Genomic DNA, 26,600 nt, shown 5'->3' on the forward strand with positions numbered 1-26,600 from the left:
ACACACACATATTATATATATATATATATATATATATTATTTTTCTTATTTTTTTTATGTTTTCTTTTCAATGATATGTGTGATTATGTCCCCTTAAATTAATGAATACATATATATATTTATATATATATAATATATTTATTATATATATATATATGTATATATTTTTTTTTTCGACTACAAAACCAACTTTCGTAATTCTAATATATGTTATATAAAAATGATTAAATTAATTTATATTTTTCATTTTTATTCCTAAAAAGAAAATATAAATAAATTAATATTTATACAATTTAAAAAAAAAAAAAAAAAAGTAACAGATGCAATTTTACAAGGCATACACATAATTCAGTTATTTATTTTTTTTTTTTTTTAAGACTAATAAAATCATACGCAAAAAATAAACATAATATATATATATATATAAATTCAGTTATTTATTTTTTTTTTTTTTTAAGACTAATAAAATCATACGCAAAAAATAAACATAATATATATATATATATAATTAATAATATATGATGTAATAAAATTTTATTATAATTCAGACGTAAAAAAAAAATAAATATATACATATATATAATATATATATGTAATATTTTTATTTATTTATATATATTTATTTATTACCGTTATATGTTTATATAATAAATATAATAATTTTCTTTTTTTTTTTTTTTTTCTTTATACAAGAAAAAAAATACAAATTCGTTAATTTATATATATATATATATTATTTGTTTATTTATTTTTGTTTTTTCTTTGAATATACAATTTCATTATAATATGAGGAAAAAGAATAATACAAAAAAGATCGGTCAAAAAACGAACGAACCTAATAGTAATAATACACATAATGAAACCACCAATTATTTCAACATAAGCGAAATAAAAGAATTATATAATAACAAAAATAATGATATATATGAAAAAATTTTTGATAATAATAATAATGAACAACGTGGACGTAAAAGAAAAAGAAAAAAAGAAAATATAGTATGTGAAAATAGCAATAATTTATCTTCTATATATAAAAAAAAACAAATAAAGCAAACAAATATAATATATAATAATCAAAATGATCATCATCATAATAAAGAATCTATTGCACAATCAGAAGAATATCATTATTTATATAACCCTTCATTTATTAAACGAAGTAAAACAAATAATGAAGTGAACACATTAACAAATATAAAAAATATAAATATAAACAATACTGATCAATATAGTAAGAATAATTTTCCATATTCTAATAGAAAATTTGATCAGACATACAAGAAATCATCATCAACATATAATACAAGAGATATCAATAAAAATAATAAAATTATAAATGAAAGTAGCAATATACAAAAGAATTGTAATATAAACAAAAATTATAACATCAATCATTCATTGAATAAATATGATTTTATTAGATTTGTTTGTTCCCCAAATAAAAGCAAACAAAAAGTTAATGATATGGATAGTCCTAAAAAAAGGTTAGAAACAAAAGAATATTGTAAACAAACCAGTATAATTAATACATGCAATCATCAAAATAATAAAATTGATGATGTTATATACATAACAAATAAGGAAAACCAAGATAATTATAAAAATAATATCAATCAAAATAAAAACAAAACAGATACAACCACACAAGATGAAAATATAACGAAAGAATCACAAAAAATCAAAAATGATAGAAATATAAAAATGGATAAAAATATCCAAGCTCAAAAAAAAAAAATTGAAAACTCTTCAAATGATAATATACCATTGATAGATCTAAATGATGAAGAATCAATAAATAGATTAAGCAGAAACTTTTTTATAAATAACAAGAAATTTTTTATAAATGATATTAGTAAGGATAAACTATCAAACGATTCAATAAATAAATATTATGAATATGGAAATATATCTCCATACAAATTGGGAAGTCACTATATGGATGATTTGTCATGTCATAATAAGGAAGTGCAAAGCATATACAAAACAACAACAAATAATAATAATAATTATAATAATATTGAGAATGGTACTAATACGTCTAAGCATCATAATAATGTTAATTATAATAATAACAATAATATTAATGACAATATTAAAGTGAATGATCTTAATCATATAAAAGATCATAATAATAATTATTTCACATATGATCATACTAGTCATCATGGAGAAGATTATATAAACAATCCATATGATAAAATTAAAACAAATAAAAATTTAAATACACTAAGAAATGTAAATATTTACGAATCGAATGTTCATGCATACCCTAATAACACGTATAGAGATAATAATATTGAGAATGATTATAAAATTCATAGAGATAATAACATGGAAAATAATAAATATAACATATATAGTGATGATAATAAAAATAATGATCTACACGAAAATATGAATGAATATATAAAAGAAAACTATAAAACAACCAAATCGCTATATAGCTATTTAGATTTATCTTATAATTGTTCGAACGAAGAAATAAAAAAGGCATATAAAGAAAAAATTAAGGTGTGTCATCCAGATAAAGGTGGAAATATTAAAGAATTTTTACAATTAAAATTTTCATATGATATATTAAGTGATAAGAAAAAAAGAAAAATGTATGATAAATATGGAAATAGTATATTAGAATTATTAATTAGTGATAATATTTATGATTATAATATATCATCTGATGAAAAAAATGAAGAAGAAATTATAGATGAGGAATATATTAAAATATATGAATTATTTGTACAAAAATATCATAATATATCATATTTACATAATTTGTTAGATTTAAAAATTACCAATTCTCAATATAATCATTTTCAGAAATTAATTTATCATTTTTGTAATATGGATACAAATATATTTAAAAATATTTTATATTTATATCCTATATATTCACCTAATATATCTACTTATAATAAAAAAAGTAACAACAAAAAAAATGAAAACCAAAATAATACTACAATATCGTTTGAAGAACAAACTAGTCAATTCTCACAAGAAACATTATCTGAAAATTCTTCAATTAGTCATGAGACAACAACAAAAGAATTAAACATATTTGATACCATTGAAAAAAAAAACTTTGGGAATTTATTTTTTGAAATTAATAAAGAATTTGATCATTTTTACAAAAATTATTTAATACACAAAATGAAGTCAACTAACCAAAAAAATGAAACTCAAGGGATAAATGAAAATGTTCAAAATATATATGAATATAATAATAAGGATAATAACTCGCATACATTATATGATTATAATAATGAAATGGAAACACCACTAAATTCTACTCCTATGAAAGAAAACATAGAAAATAAAAATAAAAAAAACGACCCTTTTTTTAAAGACATACAAGTATCTCCAGTTATCTATAAAATTATTAATGAAAAAAATGATAAACTTATGGACGACTTTTATAAATGGTTTGAATACTTTTTTGATCAATCAGAAAATGATCAGCAACAAAAAATTCAACAAAATTGGGAAACAAATAAAATAGACACTGATATATACACAGATAAAAATAACAATTGTAATGAGAATAATAATACATGTTGTGACTACATACGTATAGAAGAAAAACAGAAAAATATAGCAAATGATTGTATGCATAATAATAATGTACCATATATATATCAACATGTGAATAAACCATATATAAAACAAAATAACAATTACACTATAGATGAAAAACAAAATAAACATGTTAATTTATATAATATATATCAAAATGATAATAATTTTTATGATTTATGTAATGAAACACCTCATCATAGTATTAAAAAAAAAAGCAAATCAATAAAAACTCCCATTATCTATAAAAACAATATGGAAGAATCTCAAAGAATTGCTTATTCTTCTTTTGAAAAAAAAACATATCATTCATCTTATAATTTACATAATAAAGAACACAAATTCATAAACCATCCTTATTATAGTCCCATAAAAACAAATATAAGAACAAATAGATTATCACCTTATATTTATTCGGAAGAACAAAGTATAAACAAAACAAACCACAATCATATATATAATTACACATTAAATGTTGAGGAAAAATATGGATTTAATTTATTTAAAAAAAGTGATCATAAAATAAAAGACTTAACACATGATTTTAATTATATTTATATAGGAAACAATATGAATAACCAATCAAATGAAAACCAAAATAAAGAAGAGACAAAAAAAAAAAAAAAGAATTTTTTTTTCTTCTTATTTATAAAACAAGAATGTATAAACAATTTTTTAAAAATTAAATTACTTATACATAAAATGAAAGAAAAAAAAAACAATCTGAAATTAATTTCCTTGTTTCAAAATCAAATAGATAAATATATGAAAAATATGGAATACATATTATTATTAACAACATATAAAGAAGAATTGATACCATTAAATGATTTTTATCTTCTAGATAAAAATATATATACAAAACGTTTTTATTGTATACCTATATATATAAAAAAAAATAATCTTCTTATCAGACCAAATTTTTTTCATATAAAATGGATTGTATATACACTACAATCATTAATATTTTGTAATTTCTTTTTTAAAAAAATTAATAAATATATGTGTACATATCCATTCTTTAATTATAAATATACTCATTTCAAGAAATATATAAATCAACATAATGAACAAGAAAATAACGATGAAAATGGCATAACAACGATTAACACAAAGTTTTATGACAACTATATTTTTTTTCAACATCATATAATAAAAAATAAAATGAAATATGTAAAATATTTCCCTCATCATCTCATGTTAAACTTTAAAGATCTACAATCAACAAATATGAAGGATAACAAAAATGTCCATATACACATATCACCCATCTTTGTTTTAACACCAAACAAAATATATCCAAGTGTAGATAATAAAATGAATTAAAATACTACAAAACATAAGTTATATTTATCCGTAAAATGTTATAAATAAATAAATATATAAATATATATATATATATATATATATATATATTATTATATTGTTTTCCCATCATACTTTTTAAAACTAGGCGTCTTACACATATTATTTGTACATATATTATTTTTTATATTTATTATCTCCTTGTTTTTGTAATATGTTCTTTGAACATATAAAAATATAAATATATAAATATATATATATTCTTATATTTATTATTTCAACTTTTTGATGAACATTTTGTTACGCATACATATATAGATTTACATATGCATTTTATACATTCGAACATATGATCAATTTTTCATATATTAATATCTTTTTTTTTTTTTTTTTTTTTTTTTTTTTTTTTTTACTTTTATAAAAAAATTTTATTAATAAAAAAATAAATTTTTTATAAAAAAAAAAAAAAAAAAAAAAAAAAAAAAAAAAAATAAAAAATTATTATGAATTTAATAAAAAAAAATAATTTTTTATTAAAAAAAAAAAAAAAAAAAAAAATACATAATATATTATATTTTTAGTTATTTTTGAATCATTGTATTTTTCTCTTTTTTTTTTTTTTTATTTTTGTATTCACTACATATTATTATATTACATATATATAAAAATATATATATAATATATTTGAATACATAATATTACATATAAAATATATCATTTTATATTATAATAATATTTTTCACATACCCCTATAATACATAATATATATATATATTATACATATATATAATATTTTTTTTATATGTCATTCCAAAAAAAAAAATAAATAAATAAATAAAATATTTTATATAAGAATAATTTAAAGAAACATAATTATATTTTTAAAATGACCGAAAAAAAGTTTTGAATATGGAAATAAAATTAAATGTACGAAAACTCATCAATTTATAAATATAGCAAAAAAAAAAGAAAGAAAAAAAAAGAAATACAAAAATAAAAAGAATATATATATTATATATATAAATATATATATAATAAACATAATGTATATTTACTTTGTATTATTAAATATATAATAAATACTATATTTAAAATATTCATATTTTTTTTATTATTATATTCTTAAAATAACAAAAAAAAAAAAGATTTCTTAATACATAAATAAATATATAAATATATATAAACATATATAATATAATAAATTTGCTTTATATATATTATATTATATATATATATATATTTTTTTTTTTTAATTTATTTCTTTTAATTATTTTTTTTCAATATGAGTCAATCAAATAATAAAATAACCAGAGCACAAATAGAAGGCATAAAAAGTTCGGAACTAGAACTTTTTAAAAGTATGATAATTCCATTCAACGCTACAGTTGAACAATATAATAAAGATGAGTAAGTTTATATAATTGTATATATTAAAGTGTATGTATTGTTTTTTGATAGTGCTATTATAATTTAAAAAAATAAAAAAATTATATATATATATATTTATATACATGTCCAAAATATATTTAGTGCATACATGTATATATGTATATATTTATTTACCATTTTATAATTTTTTATAATTTTTTTTTATATTTCTTCTTTATTATTTTTTTTTTTTTTAGTGAGAGCGCTATAGTACAATTTAAAAATGGCGTAGAAAAAAAACATATAGAATCCTTAGGATCATATAAAATAAAACCATTGTAAGGATATACATATATATATATATATATATTATTATAAAAAAAAAATTATAAAATCGATCATGAATTATATTATTTTTTATTATATAAATGGAATACTTTTATGAAATAAAAATATCTAAATTTTTATAATATGATATATATTTTTTTTTTAGGTCCTATGATTCGAGTGACAAAAGTGATCAGGTATATATTAATAAAAATAGACAACAACATATGTATCTTATAATATATTATGTCTTATTCGTTATATTACATTTTTATTGTATCACAGAAAAGTTGTCTAATTTTTTTTTTTTTTTTTTTTTTGTCTTAATTGATTTTTTATAGAGTTTAAGAAAAAGAAATGTAAATTTTATATGTGATAGAATTGTAATTGATGAACATGATATAATGAACATTTTCCTTAACGCCACGTAATATATATAAAAATATTTGAAGAAAATATAAAATATTTTTTATATTCTACATATTAAAAGACTGTTGTATATATATATATTTAATTTATATATTTTTTTTTTTTATATATATACCTATTGTAGGCTCATTGCTCCAGTCATATTTGTCTTATTAAGTATGTTAATATTTTTTTCCATTTTTTGAGGAACACAATAATGATGTAACATTTTATAATTTAATATGAATTTTTGTTTTTTTTTTTTTTTATTATTATTTCACATATGCATATCAACATATATACCTACATATATCTTTACTTATTTAATATCTTCATTAATTATATAGTGTAATTTCTTTTTTCATTTTTTTTTTTTTTTTTTTAAACTTTTTTATTTATTAAAAATAAAAAAAAGATAAATAGTTATACATATAACAAAATCACCACATATCCAAATGGAGAAAATAATCATAATAAAATATATATATACATATAGGTACATCCTCAAATGTGTTTTATAAATATTCACATATAAGATAAACATTTAACAGTATTGTTATTCACATCATAAATGTTATTTAATTTTTTTTATATATCTCAATATCTATATAATAGTACCTAATATTGGTTTTATAATATAAATATAAATATAAATATAAATATAAATATATACATATATATATATATATATATATATATACTTAATTTTTATATATTTTTCCTTTTCATTTTTTTTTTTTTTTTGTTGTTGTTTCTTTTATTTTTTCTTTCTTTTATAATTATTCATTGTGTATTTATATGTTTTTCATTCATTTATTCACTCTATTGAGTGCTTTCATTATATAAAAAATAAAATTGTATTATTACAGATTTTATATATATATATATATATATATATATATATCCTTTTTGTATAGTAAAAATAAGATCTTTAATTAGAAAAAATATATACAGCCTTATAAACTCAATATAATAAACGTATGCGCTTAATCTTTTAAATAATATATCCTTTATAATTTTAAATGAAAAAAAAAAAATCAAAAAAAAGCAAACGAAAATGTAGATATTTGTAAACAACTGCTTATTCTAAACGAATTATATAATTTATACATGTAACTCTAAACATAAAATATAACACATAAATATATATTATATATATATATATATAGGTATTTCTCTTCATATTTTGTTATAATATATATATATAAATATATATATATGTTTAATTAACAGGCAATGTAATTTAAGATATCTATTTTTACATTTTATAATTCTTATATATTTTATATTTTACTATTGTTTATTTTTTCTTTCTTTTTTTTTATGTCATATATATAAAGAATATATTTGTGAAAAAAAAAAAAAAAAAAAAAAAAAACAGGTGCACTATATTACACACGCTTCTTTTTTTTTATTTCCCAACTTCCAGATATCTAATTTTATGAAGTATATTATAAAAATGAAGATTCAGAAAAAAATATTTTGTATTCAATTAAAAATTATAGATAATATATAATTTTTATTTTTTCCCCAACATTATTTTAATCAATATTATAAATATATATATATATATGAATGTAAATATAAATGATTATATATATATATATATATATATATATATATGTACATACAATTTTTTTTTGTACATACAATTTTTTTTTTTTTATTTATATTTATTTGATGTATTATAAATACATATTTCTTTAAAAAAATAATTATATATGTATAATAAAATTTTCTCATATTATTATTATACAGCTTTTATAATTTTTTAAATAATAATATATACACATATTATATATATTATATATATATATATATATATATGTTTTGTGTGTCTTATTCCTTTTTCATTTGTCCTATTTTATACATATGATATTTATGTTTCCATTTGTAACAACACATTTGAATATCTTTTATATATAATAATATTATTCCGTCGCTTAAAAAATATATATATATATATATATATATATTTATGATATTATATATACTATCCATAAAAATATATATGTTTCTTTTTTTATGTTTAAGTACACACCACTTTGTGTATATAAAAATATAATAATTCGATTCATATGTTTTATCTTTCGACTAAAACTTTTGATATATATATATATATATATGTTAACATTGTAATATGGTTAATTATATATATAATATGTATTATATTTTATTTTAATTTTTTTTTTTCTTACCTTTTTATTATATGTTTTTCTGTTTTACTTTATACCGCTTTTAATGTTAAACGAATTAAATTTTAATTTTTTTATTTGAACTTTTACAATGTTTCTATATTATGTTATTCTTTTGTGTTAAATGAACATACATATATATATATATATATATATATATATATATATATATATGTGTAATTTTTTATTTTAAAATATTTTTTCTATTCTTCATTATGTAATTTTTTTTCTTCCGAGAAATTATAAATAGAGAACCCTCTTAATATATTAACAATGTTGAAAAATAAATAAACATAAATATATTTATATATATATATGTATAATTATAATAAAATACCGTTGTTATGTTATTGTGAAATTAATATTATCACCTTTATATATTTTATTTTATTTTCCCTTTTGTACGAGATGGAGAATTCAATTAGACATTCGGTAGATATAAAGTCAGAAGATTTTGTAGTTATAATTGCCCTTCAGAATTTACAAACTTTTATTATGATTGGATATACAGCAGTAAATAAAATACATTTAACATTCGATGTTGCATATTTATGGGCATTATGTCTTGGGACATTATTATTTATATATTCTTTGATTAGCTTTGTTGTAATAAGAACTTTTGTTTTATCAAAAATTGATATTGGAAAATATGTTTTAGAAATTTTATTTTTTATAAGTATTATAGTTACCTGTACCTTATCTTTAATTATTGATTCTTTTAAAATAGCTAATATGCAATTATTATTTTTCTCCTTTGCTCTTACTGGGTATGCTTACTATAATTTAATAACCTTGTTTTTTTTTAGTGTAGCTGCAGGAATATTAATACAATATAATTTAAATATAGGATCATTTGGAGCTGATATCGATGCTTTGTTTTTTGTTGATCTCTTATCTTATATTTTACAAATTGTTGGAGGTAATATCTTATATTTCCGTGTGTATGAATTATGTTGTCTTTTAGTCATATCAAAAAAAAACCCTTGTAAATATGTTGTTGCTTCAAAAAAAGTCAAGAACTTAGAAAAACAAATATTTTCCTCATTAATCAATTCATATATATGTTTTAAATCCAAAACATATTCACACTTACCATATCCTAATGATTCTAAAAATAATAATAACTTATCTATTGTAACCTATGAAAAAAAGAAACATGGCGTACTACATAATAAATATTCACATGGTAATAAAAATAGCCATTTTTCTAGTGACATGAATACTACAACGTATTACAATACAAATAATAAAAACAAAGCACATTTTAATTCAAAATGTACAACACCCTATAACATATCATCTAATAATAGTAATAGTAATAGTAACAATTGGGGGTCAAAAATTCAGACACACAATATAGACAAAAAAAAAATATCCCAAAACGAAAAGGACACAAATGAATATTTCCATTTGACTAGCTCAAAAAAAAAAAAAAAAAAAAAAAAAAAAAAAATTTCCAATATTGTTCAAAAAAAAAATAGTAATACTGTAAATATGAATATTTCTCAAAATGATTATTTTATATTTCCATTTAATGAAGGTAACTATAAGCAAATGGAAACAGGAGATGATACATCAACATTAGAACAACATAATGATAATACAAATAAAAATGAGCATAATATTGGACAACGAAAGGATAATGAATCACACGTTATAATTAATATCTCAAATAATAATAATAAAAATAATGATAATATTTATAGTAGTAGAAGTAATAGTATTTATTGTAATAAAAATGAATATCCTACTGATAATCTCAGCCATACTAATTATTCAAAAGTGAACTCAAAATCAGATACAATTGATATAGCAAATCAAAATATAGAAAAAGAACCAACAAAATTGAAAAATATTAAAAATACAAATCATTTAATTAAAAATGAAGAACAAAACTCTCTTATTACAAATATATACAAAAATACATTGGAAATAAAAGACAAAGAAGAAGATACACATATAATAGACTATTACAAGAATAATATTAATAGTAATAGTAATATACATATAACAGAAAATAAAATGAATAAAATAAGAAACTGCTTACTCATAAAATGCTATATTGATAATAAAAATAAACAAGCAATTGAAAATAATGAAATGGATAATAATAATTTACTATCAAATGAAGAAAAATATAAAATAAAAAACAATACAGAAAAGGTAAGTCAAATAGAAAAACAAAATCAATATAATTTTGAAGATGATAATAATATATATAATAATTGTAAATTATTAACATGTAATTATAATATATTAAATAAAACATGTAATTTATATGCTTCTAAAATACTTTCACAAAATGATATTACTTTGTATGAAGATATCATTATGCAAAATGAAATAACAAATGAACCTATAAAAGATATATCAACAAAACAAAAAAAAAAAAAAAAAAATTGCAATGTATATCCCATAAATGAAATGAACAAAAAGGATAAAAATAATAATCATATATATAATAATAACAATAATAATAATAATAATAATAATAATAATGGTGATGATAGTTTTATTCATGGTGAATACAAAAATATTGTATCCAACACATATGTAGAAGATCAACATTATACAACCTTCATGACAGAAGATTTAAATACATACGATTCAGACGATTCAATAAAATTAAAAAATATAGAAATTGATAAAAATATGTTGATATCAGATGAAAGTGAATTATGCGAAATTAAAAAAAAAGTCTTAGGAAAAAAATATGAAGAAGAAAAAAATAACAATAACAATAAAGATAACGATACAAATGACAATAAAAATAGTATAATTTTCAAGAAATCAAAAAGTGCTATATGCATAGGAGATACAAAAATAAATAAAACAAGTCATATTAATTTTTTAAATAGTAAAAACTCGTCAAATCATAAATATTTTTCAAATAACAAATATTTTTCAAATAACAAATATTTCTCAAATAATAAATATTTCTCAAATAATAAATGTCTTCAAAATAATAAATATCTTACAAGTAGCAAAAATTTTTCAAATAATAATAGTAACAGTGTTACATCAAAAACATTCTTAAGTAATTATATACAAAAAACATCGAATATGGATATTAAAAATTCATATAATACAGCATCTTATAGTAATATAAACAAAAGAATTAATATGAATACAAGACAAACATATGATATTTTAGATAAAATTATAGAATTAGATATTAGTAATCAAACCAAAAAAAAACAAAAAAAACATAAAAGAAAAGATTTGTCTTTATATCCAAATAAAAAAAAAATATATTTCTCATCAAAAAAAAATGGTGCTAAATATAAATTCTTATTTATGAATAACCCTAAAGTACAAATGTTATTTATGTCCTTACCAAAATGTTTACATAATTTCTTTGATGTATCCAAAAAAGTACTTTTTGATTTAAAAAAAAAAAAAATACTCATGCAAAATGCAACTTGGAAAAGTAAAATATTCATACCTGAAAGAAACCCATTAGGAATATTTAAAAATCCAAAATTAGAAAAATGGTATATATCATGGATGGATGAATTTAATAAAAATATTATATGCAAAACATATTATATACATATATACTTAATCGTATATATAATTCTATTAGATTTATTAACAACATATAAATTATATACATCTAACTGGATACGTAATCCATTAGGCTTTCAAACTTATGTACCATTTTTTCTTATAAAATCACTAATAAATATTATCATATATATATTTTATATATTTATATCATATAAAAATATAAATCAATCATTTTATGATATTAAAAAATATTACTTTTCCACACTTTCATTATGCCTATGCAAACTTATTTTAAGCTTATTAGATATATATATTGCTATCTCTTCATTAGATTATTTTAAAAGCCCATATTATGTTTATGTATATATACATATGTTAATAATTCAAACATCCATATTATTAATAGTAAGATATCCAACACACTATTTATTGTTTTTTCTATATATTATATCATTCACATCTTTATATTGGTCTTTCTCAATCCACAAAGCATTTATGGAATTCCTTTTTATAATCGCTTGTATATCATTTACAATTATATACTCTTATATTCTATGCTCAAGAACATTAGAAATTAATAGAAGAAACTTATTTTCAAAATATGAGCTACCCTATTTATTATATCTTAAGGAAATTGTACATTGTCTCAAGAAAAATCAAAATAAAAAATATATGTGAAAGGGAAAAATGTTTTACACATAATAAATCAGTATAAAAAATATATATATATGTATATTTATTTATTTATCTTTTTATATTCATATGAAATAAATATGGCAATACATAAATAAAAAATAATATACACATATATATATATATTTTATTTATGTATTCATTTATTTATTATTCACCTTTTTAAAAAAATAAATAAAATAATTACATACACATTTATATGAATAAAATTTATTCCATTTTTACATTTTTCAAATTCAATTTCTCATTTAAAAAAAAAAAAAATATTTACATCATCATTTTTATTTCATACAACAATGTTATTTTGTTTTTGTTTTTTTTGTTTTTTTTGTTTTTTTTTCTTAAGAATAAATTCTTATTTTATTATTTCATGTATTTTTTTGAACTTAAATATTCACAGATATTTATAAACATTTTATATGACATATATATAATTAAAGTGAATATTATTTTAATTATTATAAATAAAATAGAGTTTTAAAAACTTTAAATCAAATATTTTAATTACTCAATATAAAAGTTGTAATTAATTTAGACACTCCATTTGATATTAATATGAAAAAAAAAAAATAAATAAATAACAATGATCATAAATGAAATATAAAAATATATATATATAATATATATATACATATTTTTTTGTAATTAAAAAAATAATATTTTGATATTAAATGAAATATATAATGGCAAAAAATATATAAATTATATGTATGTATATATATATATATATTTTCTATATGTATTATAAGCATATATACACTTCTTAAAATATGGATTTTTTTTTTTTTTTTTTTTTTTGATTTTTATAAAGAAATAATATATATATATATATATTGTATGTTTACTTTATTTTATTTTTTTACATGTGTTATTTTTCTTTTCAAACACATTTGCAAATAAAAAGAAAAATCGTTAATATTTTTTGACATTTGAAGGGACAAAATTGAAAGTATTAATTTATAAATATATATATATATATATATATATATATAATATAAATGCATTTCATATAAAAAAACCTTATATTTAATTATAATATAAAGTTTCTATATTTTTTTAAAAGTAATATATTAAAAATATACAAAGAAGAAAAAGAATATATATACATATATATATTAATATATGTGTAAATTATATTTCATTCCTTTCATAATCAACTTCTAAATATGTTAATTAAAATATGCTAAAAAAAAAATTATCTGTATTTTTATAATTACTATACAAAATGATATTAGTAAGAACAGAATGCTTAAAAAAAAAAAAAAAAAAAAAAAAAACTTTCGTATGTATATTATTATTTTAATGATTATACAATATATTTTCATTTTCTTTTTAGAAAAATGTTTCAATTCGTCTAGCATCTAGCGAATTTAAATCACTTCCCAAACCGGTTAGTTAAAAAGAGCCTTATACGAATTAATAATATGTATAAACCTTTTAAGATAATATATATATATATATTTTATATATGTTTTTTTTTTTTTAATTTTATTTTTTTTGCAGCCTTATGGTACTGGTGTGGTATTCCATGGAAGAATGCAACCAGTCAAATATGCTATCAAATTTTCAAGTTACATTTTTATAATTTTTTCTGGTTTTATGGGAGCTATGTCTGGAAATTTTTTTTACAAAAAATATATTCTCAGAAAAAATCCCCCCAACGTAAACAGATCATAAAATATAAATAAATAAATAAATATAAATATATATATATATATATATATATATATATATATATGTCCATTGATATAAATACCCAATTTTGTACCTATTATTTTATTTATTTATTTATTTTTATAGCCTTTAAGAGACCCTAATGACTTACCACCAGAAAGACATCCACATGCTCCTGAGGATGACTGAAATGAGAGCAACAATAAAAGAAACATTAAAATAGAAGAAGGATATATTATGTTACATATATAAACATATACTATATATGCACACATTATTATATTAATGATAACAAATTATTATAAATATAAATAAATAAATATATATATATATATTGCTCTTACACTTATAATATATTATCCTTTTATTAAATTAGAAAGTACAGATCGAATTAATAGATACATATATTTTAATAATATCGCAGTATAAATATGTATACATTTTTATTTATATATTACTTGAATTTATTACCCTTTTTTTTTTTATCCTACTTTGTTATATTATAATTTATTCAAATAGTTTAATGTATACATTTTTCCATGTGCATTATTTTTTACTTTATTCAAATCTTTTTTTTTTTTTTTATGTAAAACTATTTTAAAATAATTTATAAAGAAAAAAATTAGAAAATCCAAAAAACATCTTACAAAATAAAATATACATACAGTAGTATATATATATATATATATATATATATATATATTTATATATTTATATTTATATATATTTATTTATTTACCAAATTTTCTTTTTCTTTTATTCTTCCAAATAAATTATAACATTGTTGTTATATATATTTGTGTACATTATTTTACATCCGCCATTTTAAATTTTCACTTTAGTAGTATATAAGAATATTTAGATGACTATTTGCACAACATATATTCCTTCTTTTTTTTTTTTTTTTTTTTTTATGTGTTTATTTTAAAGGATCATTTTAAAAAAACTGTCATTTAAATAAGAATAAATAAAAAATTAAACATATTATAATATTATATATATTTAAAAGTGATTGCTCATTTGAGGAATTTTCTTTATATATATGAATATTTAAGGAAATAAATAAATATATATATATATAATTATATATATATATATAACACATTATTTATTATATCTCTTCATAATTTTATTTATTCTTATTTGGTATATTATATTTTCATATATATATATATATATATATATATATATATATATATATATATATATATATATATATATATATATATATATATATATATATATATATGTATTTTTTATTTCCTTATTAATTACAAAATGCTAGGGCTTATGTAATTTTTTTTTTTTTTTTTTTTTTTTTAAATTTTATCATTTAATTTTTTTTTTTTTATTTTGGGGATGACAACTACTTGGAAATGTTCTTATATTTCCTTCTTTTTTTATTCACGTTAACTTATATTAATAATACATTAAATATTAAAAAGAAAGCACCCACACTCTTTAAATTTCCACATTTTATTGATAGTTATATAACATATAATAATAGTAATAAGAGACGACGGATAAGAACTTTTCCTCATTTTGCAAGGAAAGAAACGAATCGTCATGTTATTTATAGAAAAAGGTTTGAGAGAGATTTGAAGCATGCATTACAATCTATATTTTATAAACAAGGTATTAAATTAAATTATAAATATCATATCGATGAAGATATTATTGAGGGAATAAGTGTATATAAGGTTGAATTAAATGCAGATTGTTCTGTAGCTAAAGTTTTTGTTGAAATTATGGGAGATTCCATAGACGCAAGGCAGGTACACCACAAGAAATTATAAATAAGTAAATGTATATATATATATATTATATTTATTTTTATATTTATTTTAATTTTTTTTCAAAGGGTTATATTTGGATAAAACGAAATACCAAAGATATTCGATACAAATTAGCTCAACTAATTAAAGAGAGAAAAAGAGTTCCTTTTCTCAACTTTGTTTTATGTAACCTAAGTGAACAAACACAATTACTTTGTGAGATGGAAAATATAAAAGAATATTATTCAGATTTATTTAAGGATGAATTAACAAACGACACAGAAGAATAGACAAAATAAATAAATAAAATAAAACAATAAAATAAAATAATTATATATAATAGTAAAAGTATATACATATATACATACTATTTGTGTGCTTATTTTATGTTATTTTTTTTTTGTAAATTCTTTATATATATATATTTTTTATGTTTTATATTTAAATCCAAAAAAATATTAAAAAAAATTAAAAAAAAATTAAAAATAATTAAAAAAAAATTATATAAATAATAATAATACAAATAAAACATTAAAAAAAAAAATAAAATATTCCAATCATTAAATGAAATAAAACGTTAAAAATGTAATATATATATATATATATATTTATTTATTTATTTATATGTTGATATATTAATTTTCTTTATCTTGCAAAAACGTGTTCCATTAAATAGGCATTTTCCTTATTTCCATAATAATGCGTTTCTATACCGTTAACCTTATAATTCAATAGATTATAATATAAATTTAAAGCAGCATTATTACTTACTCTTACATGTAAACATATATTATCTGCTCGATAAATATCTTTTAAATGTTGATGTGTTTGTAATATTAAATAAAAAGCTAATTTTAATTTTCTATATGTTTTTAAAACTGCAACTGAAGTTAAATGACCTTTATATTCATTATCTTCTTCAAGCTTACCTAATGAATATCCACAAACTTTTCCATTTACATCTTCAGCAATTTGACTTAAATATTGCCATGATAAGGCATGGTAAAAATAATATCTCAAATTATAATTCTCTGGTAAGTTTATACTATTACATTGTTGCATGGATAACAAATCATAAATATTACATTTTCTTATCGATAGCATTTTTCCTTTTTTTTTTATACAAAACAAAAATTATCCAGATTTTTAGAAATTTTTTACATACATAAAATTGGTACAAATATAAATATATATATATTATATATATATTATATATATTATATTTGTTTATTATTTATTCTTTTTTTTTTTTTTATACACATAAGGTATTGTATTATATATAAATAATTTAATTTTTAATGACCAAAAGTTTTCTCCAAAATTTTAACTTGTTCTTTTAATTTTTTTTTTTTTTTTTTTCTTCATATATATAAAAAAAAAAAAATCTTTTTTTTAATATAATATTTTTTCTACAACTGTAATTTTATACGTACATAAATAATATTATATATATATATATATAATAGATATATATATTTTTAACTATATATACTTTCTTTTAATTATACATCTCTTTAGAAAAAAAAAAAAAAAAAATTCATTTATATTTATAAAAAATATTTATTATATATATTTTACATTTTTGGATTAATTTCTAACTAAAAATGTTATATATTAAATTAAAAAAATATATATACATATATATGTTATATTTTTTCCTTTTTTTTTTTTTAATTTGTTTAGTATTATGTTTAATTATACGCTTCTTTTCTTCTATGTTTATTAATTCATAACTATTACATCAAGTCTTTATATATATAAAAAAAATGTTAATTTTTACGTAGCCATATATAAGTATAATAAAATTCATTTGTTATATATATATATATTATTTATTATAATATGAAAATATTTATTATTGTATAGAAGAAAATAGGGAATTTATTGCATACAGTCAAGGGGGAAAATATTTATTCATATAAATTATTAACGCAATATAAAATTATATCCTATTATTAAGAATTCATATATTTATATTTATCTTTTTATTTTTTTTTTTTTTCTCTTCTTTTATTATTATTTTAATTTTCGTTCTTCTGAAAATATTGATATATGTTTGTAAAATATAATTACAATTTATATATATATGAAAAGTTTAAAAAAACAAAAAAAAAAAAAAAAAAAAAAATATTTTATTATTCACTTTAATTTACAAAAAAACATATTTTTATTTTGGAATGTTGTAGAACTTTTGTGTATATGAATAAATAATGATAAAATATACAAATATATATATATATATATATATTATGAAATATAAAACATAATAAATTATCATAAGACTAAACATACACATGTATAATATGTTGTAGTTATATTTATTTAAAATAATATTATATTGTGATACAAAATTAATAAACATTTATGACATATTGTTATTTATTATATATATGTGTATATATATTTATAGACATATTTTACGATATATTTTCATTTTTTATTTTTCATTTTTTATTTTTCATTTTTTATTTTTCATTTTTTATTTTTCATTTTTCATTTTTGTTGGTTTGTTTTTAAATAAGGTTGATCGAAGTATAACAAAGTTATCTGCATATAAAAAGATATACCAGAAAACTTTACAAATAAACATTAAATGATAAATATCAAATGGTTCAGCTAAATAGCCACTAGTTGTATTTTCTCCATTTATAGCTAGTTTATAAATTTCAGGACATTGCATATTTTCTGGTATGCTCATAAATATTTGATGAATATCAATATTTTTATTTATTTGAATATTATTTACCTTACTAAATTTATATCCCTTTAATTTTATATATCGTATTGCTATTTCTTCTGGTGTTAATTTATTATAAAGAGTAAAAGGAGATTCAAAGAAATATTTCCATTCTTCATTATTTAAGAAACAACATGATATATGAACTATATAAATTAAAGCTGTTTGTATTAAATATAAAGGAAATATTTTTTGTAAACATATTTGTATTTCATCATAAGATATTAATCTTGATAAAAATATATCATTACACATATGCCATTTAGGTATCCATTTATAAGATAATTTTTTTTTCATTTTCAAAAAGGTTTCTTCAAAAGATATATTATTATAAGAACTATTCAAACTATTATCCATATTATATATATTATCATTTAAATGTAATATATCCCTTTCTTTTATATTACTTATTTTTTCTTCTACTACATGTTCAATTTTATATCTTTTGTTATATTCCTTGTTATATAAGTTACCCACAAAATTATTTGATTCATATTTAGATGTGGATGTAGAATTTGAATCTGAAAAATTATCTGATAACGTGTTCAAATTTTTTATATTATTATATTTTTTATTTCTTTTTAAATAATATTTATAATTTTTATAATAAGAAGACTCACACATGTCAACAGTTCGTTTCTTCTCAGGAAGCATATGAATTAATGAAGTGTATATACCTGTATCTACACCAAAATTCCATGGTATATATACAAATATCTGGATAATATCCAAAACAATTTTATTTCTTAATAAAATTATATCATTTCTATTTCCTCTATATTTTAATATATGTAAAAATGAATTTCTTGAATTAAATATCTCTACATTATTATAAGATATCTCAAAATGGCTAGTTGATAAAGGAAAATCTGGTATAACATATGGTATATATCTCATACAATTCATAAATCCATTATAATTAATATTTTTTGGTAATACCTTTTTCTGATTACATAAATGTTTAGGTATATCTGGATCACAAAATGTTATACCTAAAAAGCATTCATCAATACATGTAAAATTTGAAAGACCTTTAATTTTACTTAAATTCTCTACAAACATTTTAAACGTATCTAAAGATATTTCTTTCATTTTTCTTTTATTATCACTTGAATAAAAAAATGATAAATATATATTTGACATTTCATCGATTTTATATTCTGAATCGTGAGCACAATAATAAGAATCCATACTACAACTATTATTTATACTACAACTATTATTTATACTACAACTATTATTTATACAACTATTATTTATACTACAAATATTATTTAAATTATTATATCCTTTTAATGGATCATATTTTTCATATAACATATCCTTATTTATATTACTATCCCTTCTTTTTGAACAAAATAAAGTCCTATTATTATCTGCCTTATCATTTTTCTCATTTATATTACATTTTTTGGTATAATTATTTTCTAAATTATCTAAAGATATATACCTTCTTGTTATATTAAAGTTATCATCCTTATGTATTCTTTTTATATTATCATTTTCTTTATTACACAACTTGTTAGATCCAAACATACCATTTTCCTCATCATTATTATAAACATTATGTTTATCCATATTATTCATATTATTCTTTATATTTGTGTTATTTAAATTATTAAATATATTATCGATCGATTCCTCATTTTTTCTAATATTCCTTATTTTATGACAATAATCAGTATACAACTTTTTTGTTAAATTATAAGGAATGTCAGTACAACTATTTAACATTTCTAAACTTTTATATTCTTCATCAAATAATATTAATAAATCAAAAAAATCTTGTATAGTATCGAATTCATAATAATATAATATATATTCTTTAAATTTCCTAATTTTATTTTGTATCTTCTTCTTTTGTATATATCTAAAATAATCAGATTTATATGGAGGACTAGATGAATATAGATTCTCAAATATAGACTTATCATTTATATCTTCTTTCAAATCACTTACCAATGCTTGATGTATATAAATAATATTATTATCTTTATCCCTCAAACCAATATCTTCTGAATCTTTAACAAAAAAAAAAGCATCCTTAGGTATAAATATTTTATCTAAAAAGAAAAAATTATTTTTAAAATGTTCTGTTATATCCTTACTTATTTTTAAATGATGAAGTTTATTTTTTATTATATCATATTCCGAATTTTTAAACATTTTATTCTTTTGTGGATATAACATATAAAAACATCCTTTATTTTCATCATAATCTAATGGATATGATTTTAATAAATAAAATAAATTTTCTAATAAATATATCTTCTCTTCAAATGTATCAAAATTATTTTTATTAAATTTTTTAAAACTATCATAATCTACATATTCCATAAAATAATTCTTATGTATTTTATCATCCATCTTATCTTTAATTAATTCACAAAATTCTTTCATATTTTGTTTTTTAACAAACTTAGATTTTATATACAGATACCAAAAGATGTCTTTCACATTTTTTAAATGTAGTAATTCTTCAAAACTTAAATTCAACACATCTATATAATTTTTTATATTATTTAAAATACTTATCTTGTTACTAGAACTTTTATTAAGTTCAATACATTTTTCTTTATTTTCATCTACATTATATAAAACATCATTATTATCATCATTCACATGATACTTATTATTGATATTCTTTTTATTTTTAGTGTAATTGCTTTTTTTGTTATATGTTATTTCATTGTATTTTTTTTTATTCTTATTATATACATTATAATCATTACTAGAAAGGGATATAACGTTTCTTTTTTCTTTATCTTTTATATTATCTTTATTTTTATCTTTTACTTTATATTCATCTACACCTTCACCTTCATTTTTATCTTTTACTTTATTTTTTCCTTCTACATATTTTATAAAATCTTCCCAACTATTCTCCTCTAATATTAAATTATCTATATTCATTTTTTTCATATTAACCTTTTCTAGCCTTTTCATTATTTTCATTAATTCTGATAAATGACATTTGTCTAATTTATCTTCACCAACACTGTTTATAACTCGTGACATATCCATATGCCATTCTGCATTTTCGTTATTTTTATAGTCTTCTCCTTTTATTTTTTTTAAATTAGAATCTTCATTTATATATTTATTTTCATTTATATATTTATTTTCATTTGTATAAGAAATATAACTTTCTTTTTTTTTACAATCCTTATGAATGTTATTTTTATTTATATTAAACATGTGTCCCTTTTCATTTTTATCAAACAAATAGGAATTCTTTTTTTTATCATATAGAGTAGTACCTTTTTCATCTTTTACATTTTCGTAATATATATTTTTCTTTTTTTGTTTTCTCTCTTCATTATGATATTCTTTAATGACTTGACTAATATATTCGGGTGATATATAATCTATTTTTCTATTTTTCTTATATATTTTATTATCATTTATTATATTTTTATTTATCTTGGATTCGTTATTAATACGTTGTAATTTTTCCTGAGAAACATAATTATCATTATTATTATTATTATTATTATTATTATAATCTTTTTGTTTGTTTGTTTTAGATACATTATAAATATTATTACTTTTTTCTTTACTTTCCATAATATATGTATCTTTTTTTTTAATATCCTTATTATTATCATTTTTTTTAGTTATAACATTATTACACTTATATATTTCTTTGATTATATTTCTTTCGATTATAGATTCTTTTTTTACAATTTCACTTTCCTTTTTACTTTCTTCAGATATTATATGACTTTCTATTATACATATATTGTTTACAATATCACTTTCTTTATTGATAATTTTTTTTAAAGAATTACTTTCTTCCTTACATTTTTCTTTTAATTTCTCACTCTGTATTTTGCATTCTTCCTTTATATCTTTACTTTCTTCTTTACATTCTTCATTTATATCTTTACAATCTTCTTTGCATTCGTCATTTATATCTTTACTTTCTTTTGAGCATTCATCTTTAGTTATGTCCTCCTCATTCGGCACATTATCATTTGACACATTGTCTTTTAACACATTATCATTTGACACATTATCATTTGACATATTATCATTTGACATATTATCACTTATTAGATGGTTATTATTTTTATTTGTTTCTTTCTTGTTCATATTTTTCAAAACACCCTCATGATTTATTTTACTTATACTCGATATATTGTTCTTTTCATTTTGACTTATCATATTATCCTTATGACTTTTAATATTTTGATGCAAATCTTTAGTTGTTTTCTTTTTATTTTTCTTTTTATTTTCTTCTTCTTCTTTTTTTTTTTCTTCTGTCTTTTTATTAAAATTGTTAAGGTTTTCTTTTGACTTATTATCAGCTAATCGTTCATAATTTACATTTATAACATTGATATTATTTGTTACATTATTTTTTTGTGAATTCTGAACAAGGAAATTTTTTTTTTTTTCATGATTTTTAAATTTTATATCCTTGTAATTATTATTCATATTCATTTGTGTATTTAAGAAAAAGGGTTTACTATGAAATATACCTTCTTTGTTATCATAAGAAATGTAATTATTATTTAATGATAAATTATTAATATGTTTCTTATTTAATGGAATATATATTTTTTTCTGTCCAATTGTATATATATCTTTTGTTTGTATATTTGTATTTTTATTATTTTCTTTAATGTTTACATTTTTATGATACATATCCATTATATTATATATTTTTTTTTTATTTTTATTTTCCTCCTTATTTTCTATATTTTTTTTTTTTTCACTATCAGATATTCTTGTCATTAAGAAATAATTTTTATTATCAGCGTTATCATTTTTTACCTGACTTATTATCTGATATTTTATAAACGGAGGAATATTATTATATTGCGCAATATTTTTATGTGTACTTGTATTAATTTTGCTAGTTGAATTATTGCCACTATTATTATTATTATTATTATCATTAATATTGTATATTTTATTATATATATTCTTATTTATATATGATAAATTATTATTTAAACACATTCCATTATTAACTATATTATTTCCATTATTTTTTATATATGATGATATGTTCTTATTATACATATATTTTATATCCTTATTTATATAATGCGCACATTTGTTAATATATTCAATATTTGTAGATTTTGTTTTACATGTCGAACACTCTTTATTATTTGGAATACTATAAATACATTTATTTTTATTTACAACTTTTATTATGTCTTTTTTTACGTCAACAGCATTATTAATATATAGACCATTTTTATAAACATATTGCCCTAACTCACCATTATTAATAGTAATAATATTATTATTTAATGATGTTTTTCCTTGTGGATTTACAAATAGGTTCAAATTATAATTTTTTTTTATATTTTTTATTATTGTATCACTGTTTAGTTTTTTTATGTACATATAAGATCCATTCATTTTATCTTGACTATTGGGAATGTTGTTGCTTACATTCAAATTATTGTTAGAATATAACATTTTTTTTTTGTTCTATAACCACAAAAATATTATAAGGAAATTGTAAAATATATAAATATTATAATAATATAAACAAATAAATGTATAAGTATATACATATCTATATATATATATATATATATATATATATATATAAACATTTAGTAATCTATATAGGTACTACTGAATAGTTGTTATAAGTAGACATCTTTTAAGTGATAAAAAAATAAACAAATAAAAAAAAAAAAAAAAAAGCATACAATATATATATAGAATATATAAGATGAAGACACAAGAAACACCCCAAAAAAATTAATCTATATATCCACTTAAACACTTATTTCTAAAAAATACTCTATACAAATAATAAAAAAAAAAAATTTACTTTTATATATTATCAACTCTCTATATAAAGCATATAAAAATATTTTTTATTATACAAAGTGTGTACTTTTGAGAAACCAAAAAATTATAATATATTTAACATATACAAATATATATATATATATATATATATATATATATATATATATATATATATATATATATATATATATTTATTTATTTATTTATTTATTTGTTATTATATAAATAAATTTATGAATTTAAACAAAATTTTTCAAATACACCATAATGATGTACAAGTACAACCGTTATAAATAAATAAATATATATATATATATATATATATATATATATATGTGTATGTATTCACAAATAACAAAATGAATAAATATAAAAATAAATGAATGTATATTATATTTATATATACACATTTTAACCTATTACACCTAACATTTTATTAATTCATAGTTTTATAGAACAATCAATAAAATAATAATAAATAAAAATTACACCGGCAATCATTTTTTACATCCTATTATAACAACACAGGATGCACTCATATGCATCTCATTATATTCAAGAAAAACAAAAACAAATAAAATACTATAAAACAAGAAGATAAAAAAAAAAATATAGACATATATAAAAAAATAATATAATATAAAAGAAAAGGAAAGCAGCTTTCTCATAAATATATATATATATATATATATATATATCCCTCTTTTAAAATTAAATGAAAAATATCAACATTAAATACATAAAGACATACTTCTAATGACAGAACTAAAATGTAGAAATGAAAAATCATAAACAAAATAAGGAACGTATAAATAAATAAATAAATAAATATATATATATATATATAATATCCCTTTGATATATATCCTTATATAAGATTATTCATAAAAGAGATAAACCTCCTTATAGAACAAAATATATTAGCAATAGCTAAAAATATATTATGTCTCCTCATCTATGGAATGAAGACAAAAAAAAAAAAATTATATTATTTTTTTGTATACTGTCCAAAAAATAAATACATCTTTACCATATGCAAAGTTAAAAATATTGAATATTTCATTTTTAATTTATAATTTTTTAATAATTAAATATAATATATATTATATATACATATTGATGTTTATTTTTATTTTAGTTTGTAAATGCATCCAAAAAAAAAAAAAAAAAAAAAAAAAAAAAAAAAAAAAAAATTAAAAAAAAAAATAAATAAAAATAAAAAAAAATATATATAATATATTTTTTAAAAAAAAA

General features: G+C 17.4%; 7 protein-coding genes across 7 annotated transcripts; 5 read left to right on the top strand and 2 right to left on the bottom strand.

Annotated features, from left to right (window-relative positions):
- Positions 1-786: 786 nt before the first annotated feature.
- On the top strand, positions 787-4,896 carry PGSY75_1002800 (putative DnaJ protein; the record flags this gene model as incomplete). Its single annotated transcript, XM_018785794.1, has 1 exon — positions 787-4,896. One exon carries the CDS (start codon positions 787-789, stop codon positions 4,894-4,896), a length of 4,110 nt encoding a protein of 1,369 aa, XP_018641411.1.
- Positions 4,897-6,157: 1,261 nt separating this feature from the next.
- On the top strand, positions 6,158-7,184 carry PGSY75_1002900 (hypothetical protein; the record flags this gene model as incomplete). Its single annotated transcript, XM_018785795.1, has 5 exons — positions 6,158-6,282; positions 6,501-6,581; positions 6,737-6,767; positions 6,912-6,997; positions 7,124-7,184. 5 exons carry the CDS (start codon positions 6,158-6,160, stop codon positions 7,182-7,184), a joined length of 384 nt encoding a protein of 127 aa, XP_018641412.1.
- A 2,397-nt stretch (positions 7,185-9,581) lies between these two features.
- Positions 9,582-13,361, top strand: PGSY75_1003000 (hypothetical protein; the record flags this gene model as incomplete). Its single annotated transcript, XM_018785796.1, has 1 exon — positions 9,582-13,361. One exon carries the CDS (start codon positions 9,582-9,584, stop codon positions 13,359-13,361), a length of 3,780 nt encoding a protein of 1,259 aa, XP_018641413.1.
- A 1,240-nt stretch (positions 13,362-14,601) lies between these two features.
- PGSY75_1003100 (hypothetical protein) lies at positions 14,602-15,239 on the top strand (the record flags this gene model as incomplete). The annotated part of the gene is made up of 4 exons (XM_018785797.1): positions 14,602-14,610; positions 14,713-14,766; positions 14,880-15,038; positions 15,177-15,239. The coding sequence occupies 4 exons, from the start codon at positions 14,602-14,604 to the stop codon at positions 15,237-15,239; spliced, it is 285 nt and encodes a 94-aa protein (XP_018641414.1).
- Positions 15,240-16,426: 1,187 nt separating this feature from the next.
- On the top strand, positions 16,427-17,115 carry PGSY75_1003200 (hypothetical protein; the record flags this gene model as incomplete). The annotated part of the gene is made up of 2 exons (XM_018785798.1): positions 16,427-16,825; positions 16,912-17,115. 2 exons carry the CDS (start codon positions 16,427-16,429, stop codon positions 17,113-17,115), a joined length of 603 nt encoding a protein of 200 aa, XP_018641415.1.
- Positions 17,116-17,470: 355 nt separating this feature from the next.
- Positions 17,471-17,929, bottom strand: PGSY75_1003300 (putative N-acetyltransferase; the record flags this gene model as incomplete). Its single annotated transcript, XM_018785799.1, has 1 exon — positions 17,471-17,929. The coding sequence occupies one exon, from the start codon at positions 17,927-17,929 to the stop codon at positions 17,471-17,473; it is 459 nt and encodes a 152-aa protein (XP_018641416.1).
- A 1,375-nt stretch (positions 17,930-19,304) lies between these two features.
- PGSY75_1003400 (hypothetical protein) lies at positions 19,305-25,001 on the bottom strand (the record flags this gene model as incomplete). Its single annotated transcript, XM_018785800.1, has 1 exon — positions 19,305-25,001. The coding sequence occupies one exon, from the start codon at positions 24,999-25,001 to the stop codon at positions 19,305-19,307; it is 5,697 nt and encodes a 1,898-aa protein (XP_018641417.1).
- Between the last annotated feature and the right edge of the window lie 1,599 nt (positions 25,002-26,600).

Source organism: Plasmodium gaboni, chromosome 10, assembly GCF_001602025.1.
Source record: "Plasmodium gaboni strain SY75 chromosome 10, whole genome shotgun sequence".
Lineage (NCBI taxonomy): Eukaryota > Apicomplexa > Aconoidasida > Haemosporida > Plasmodiidae > Plasmodium > Plasmodium gaboni.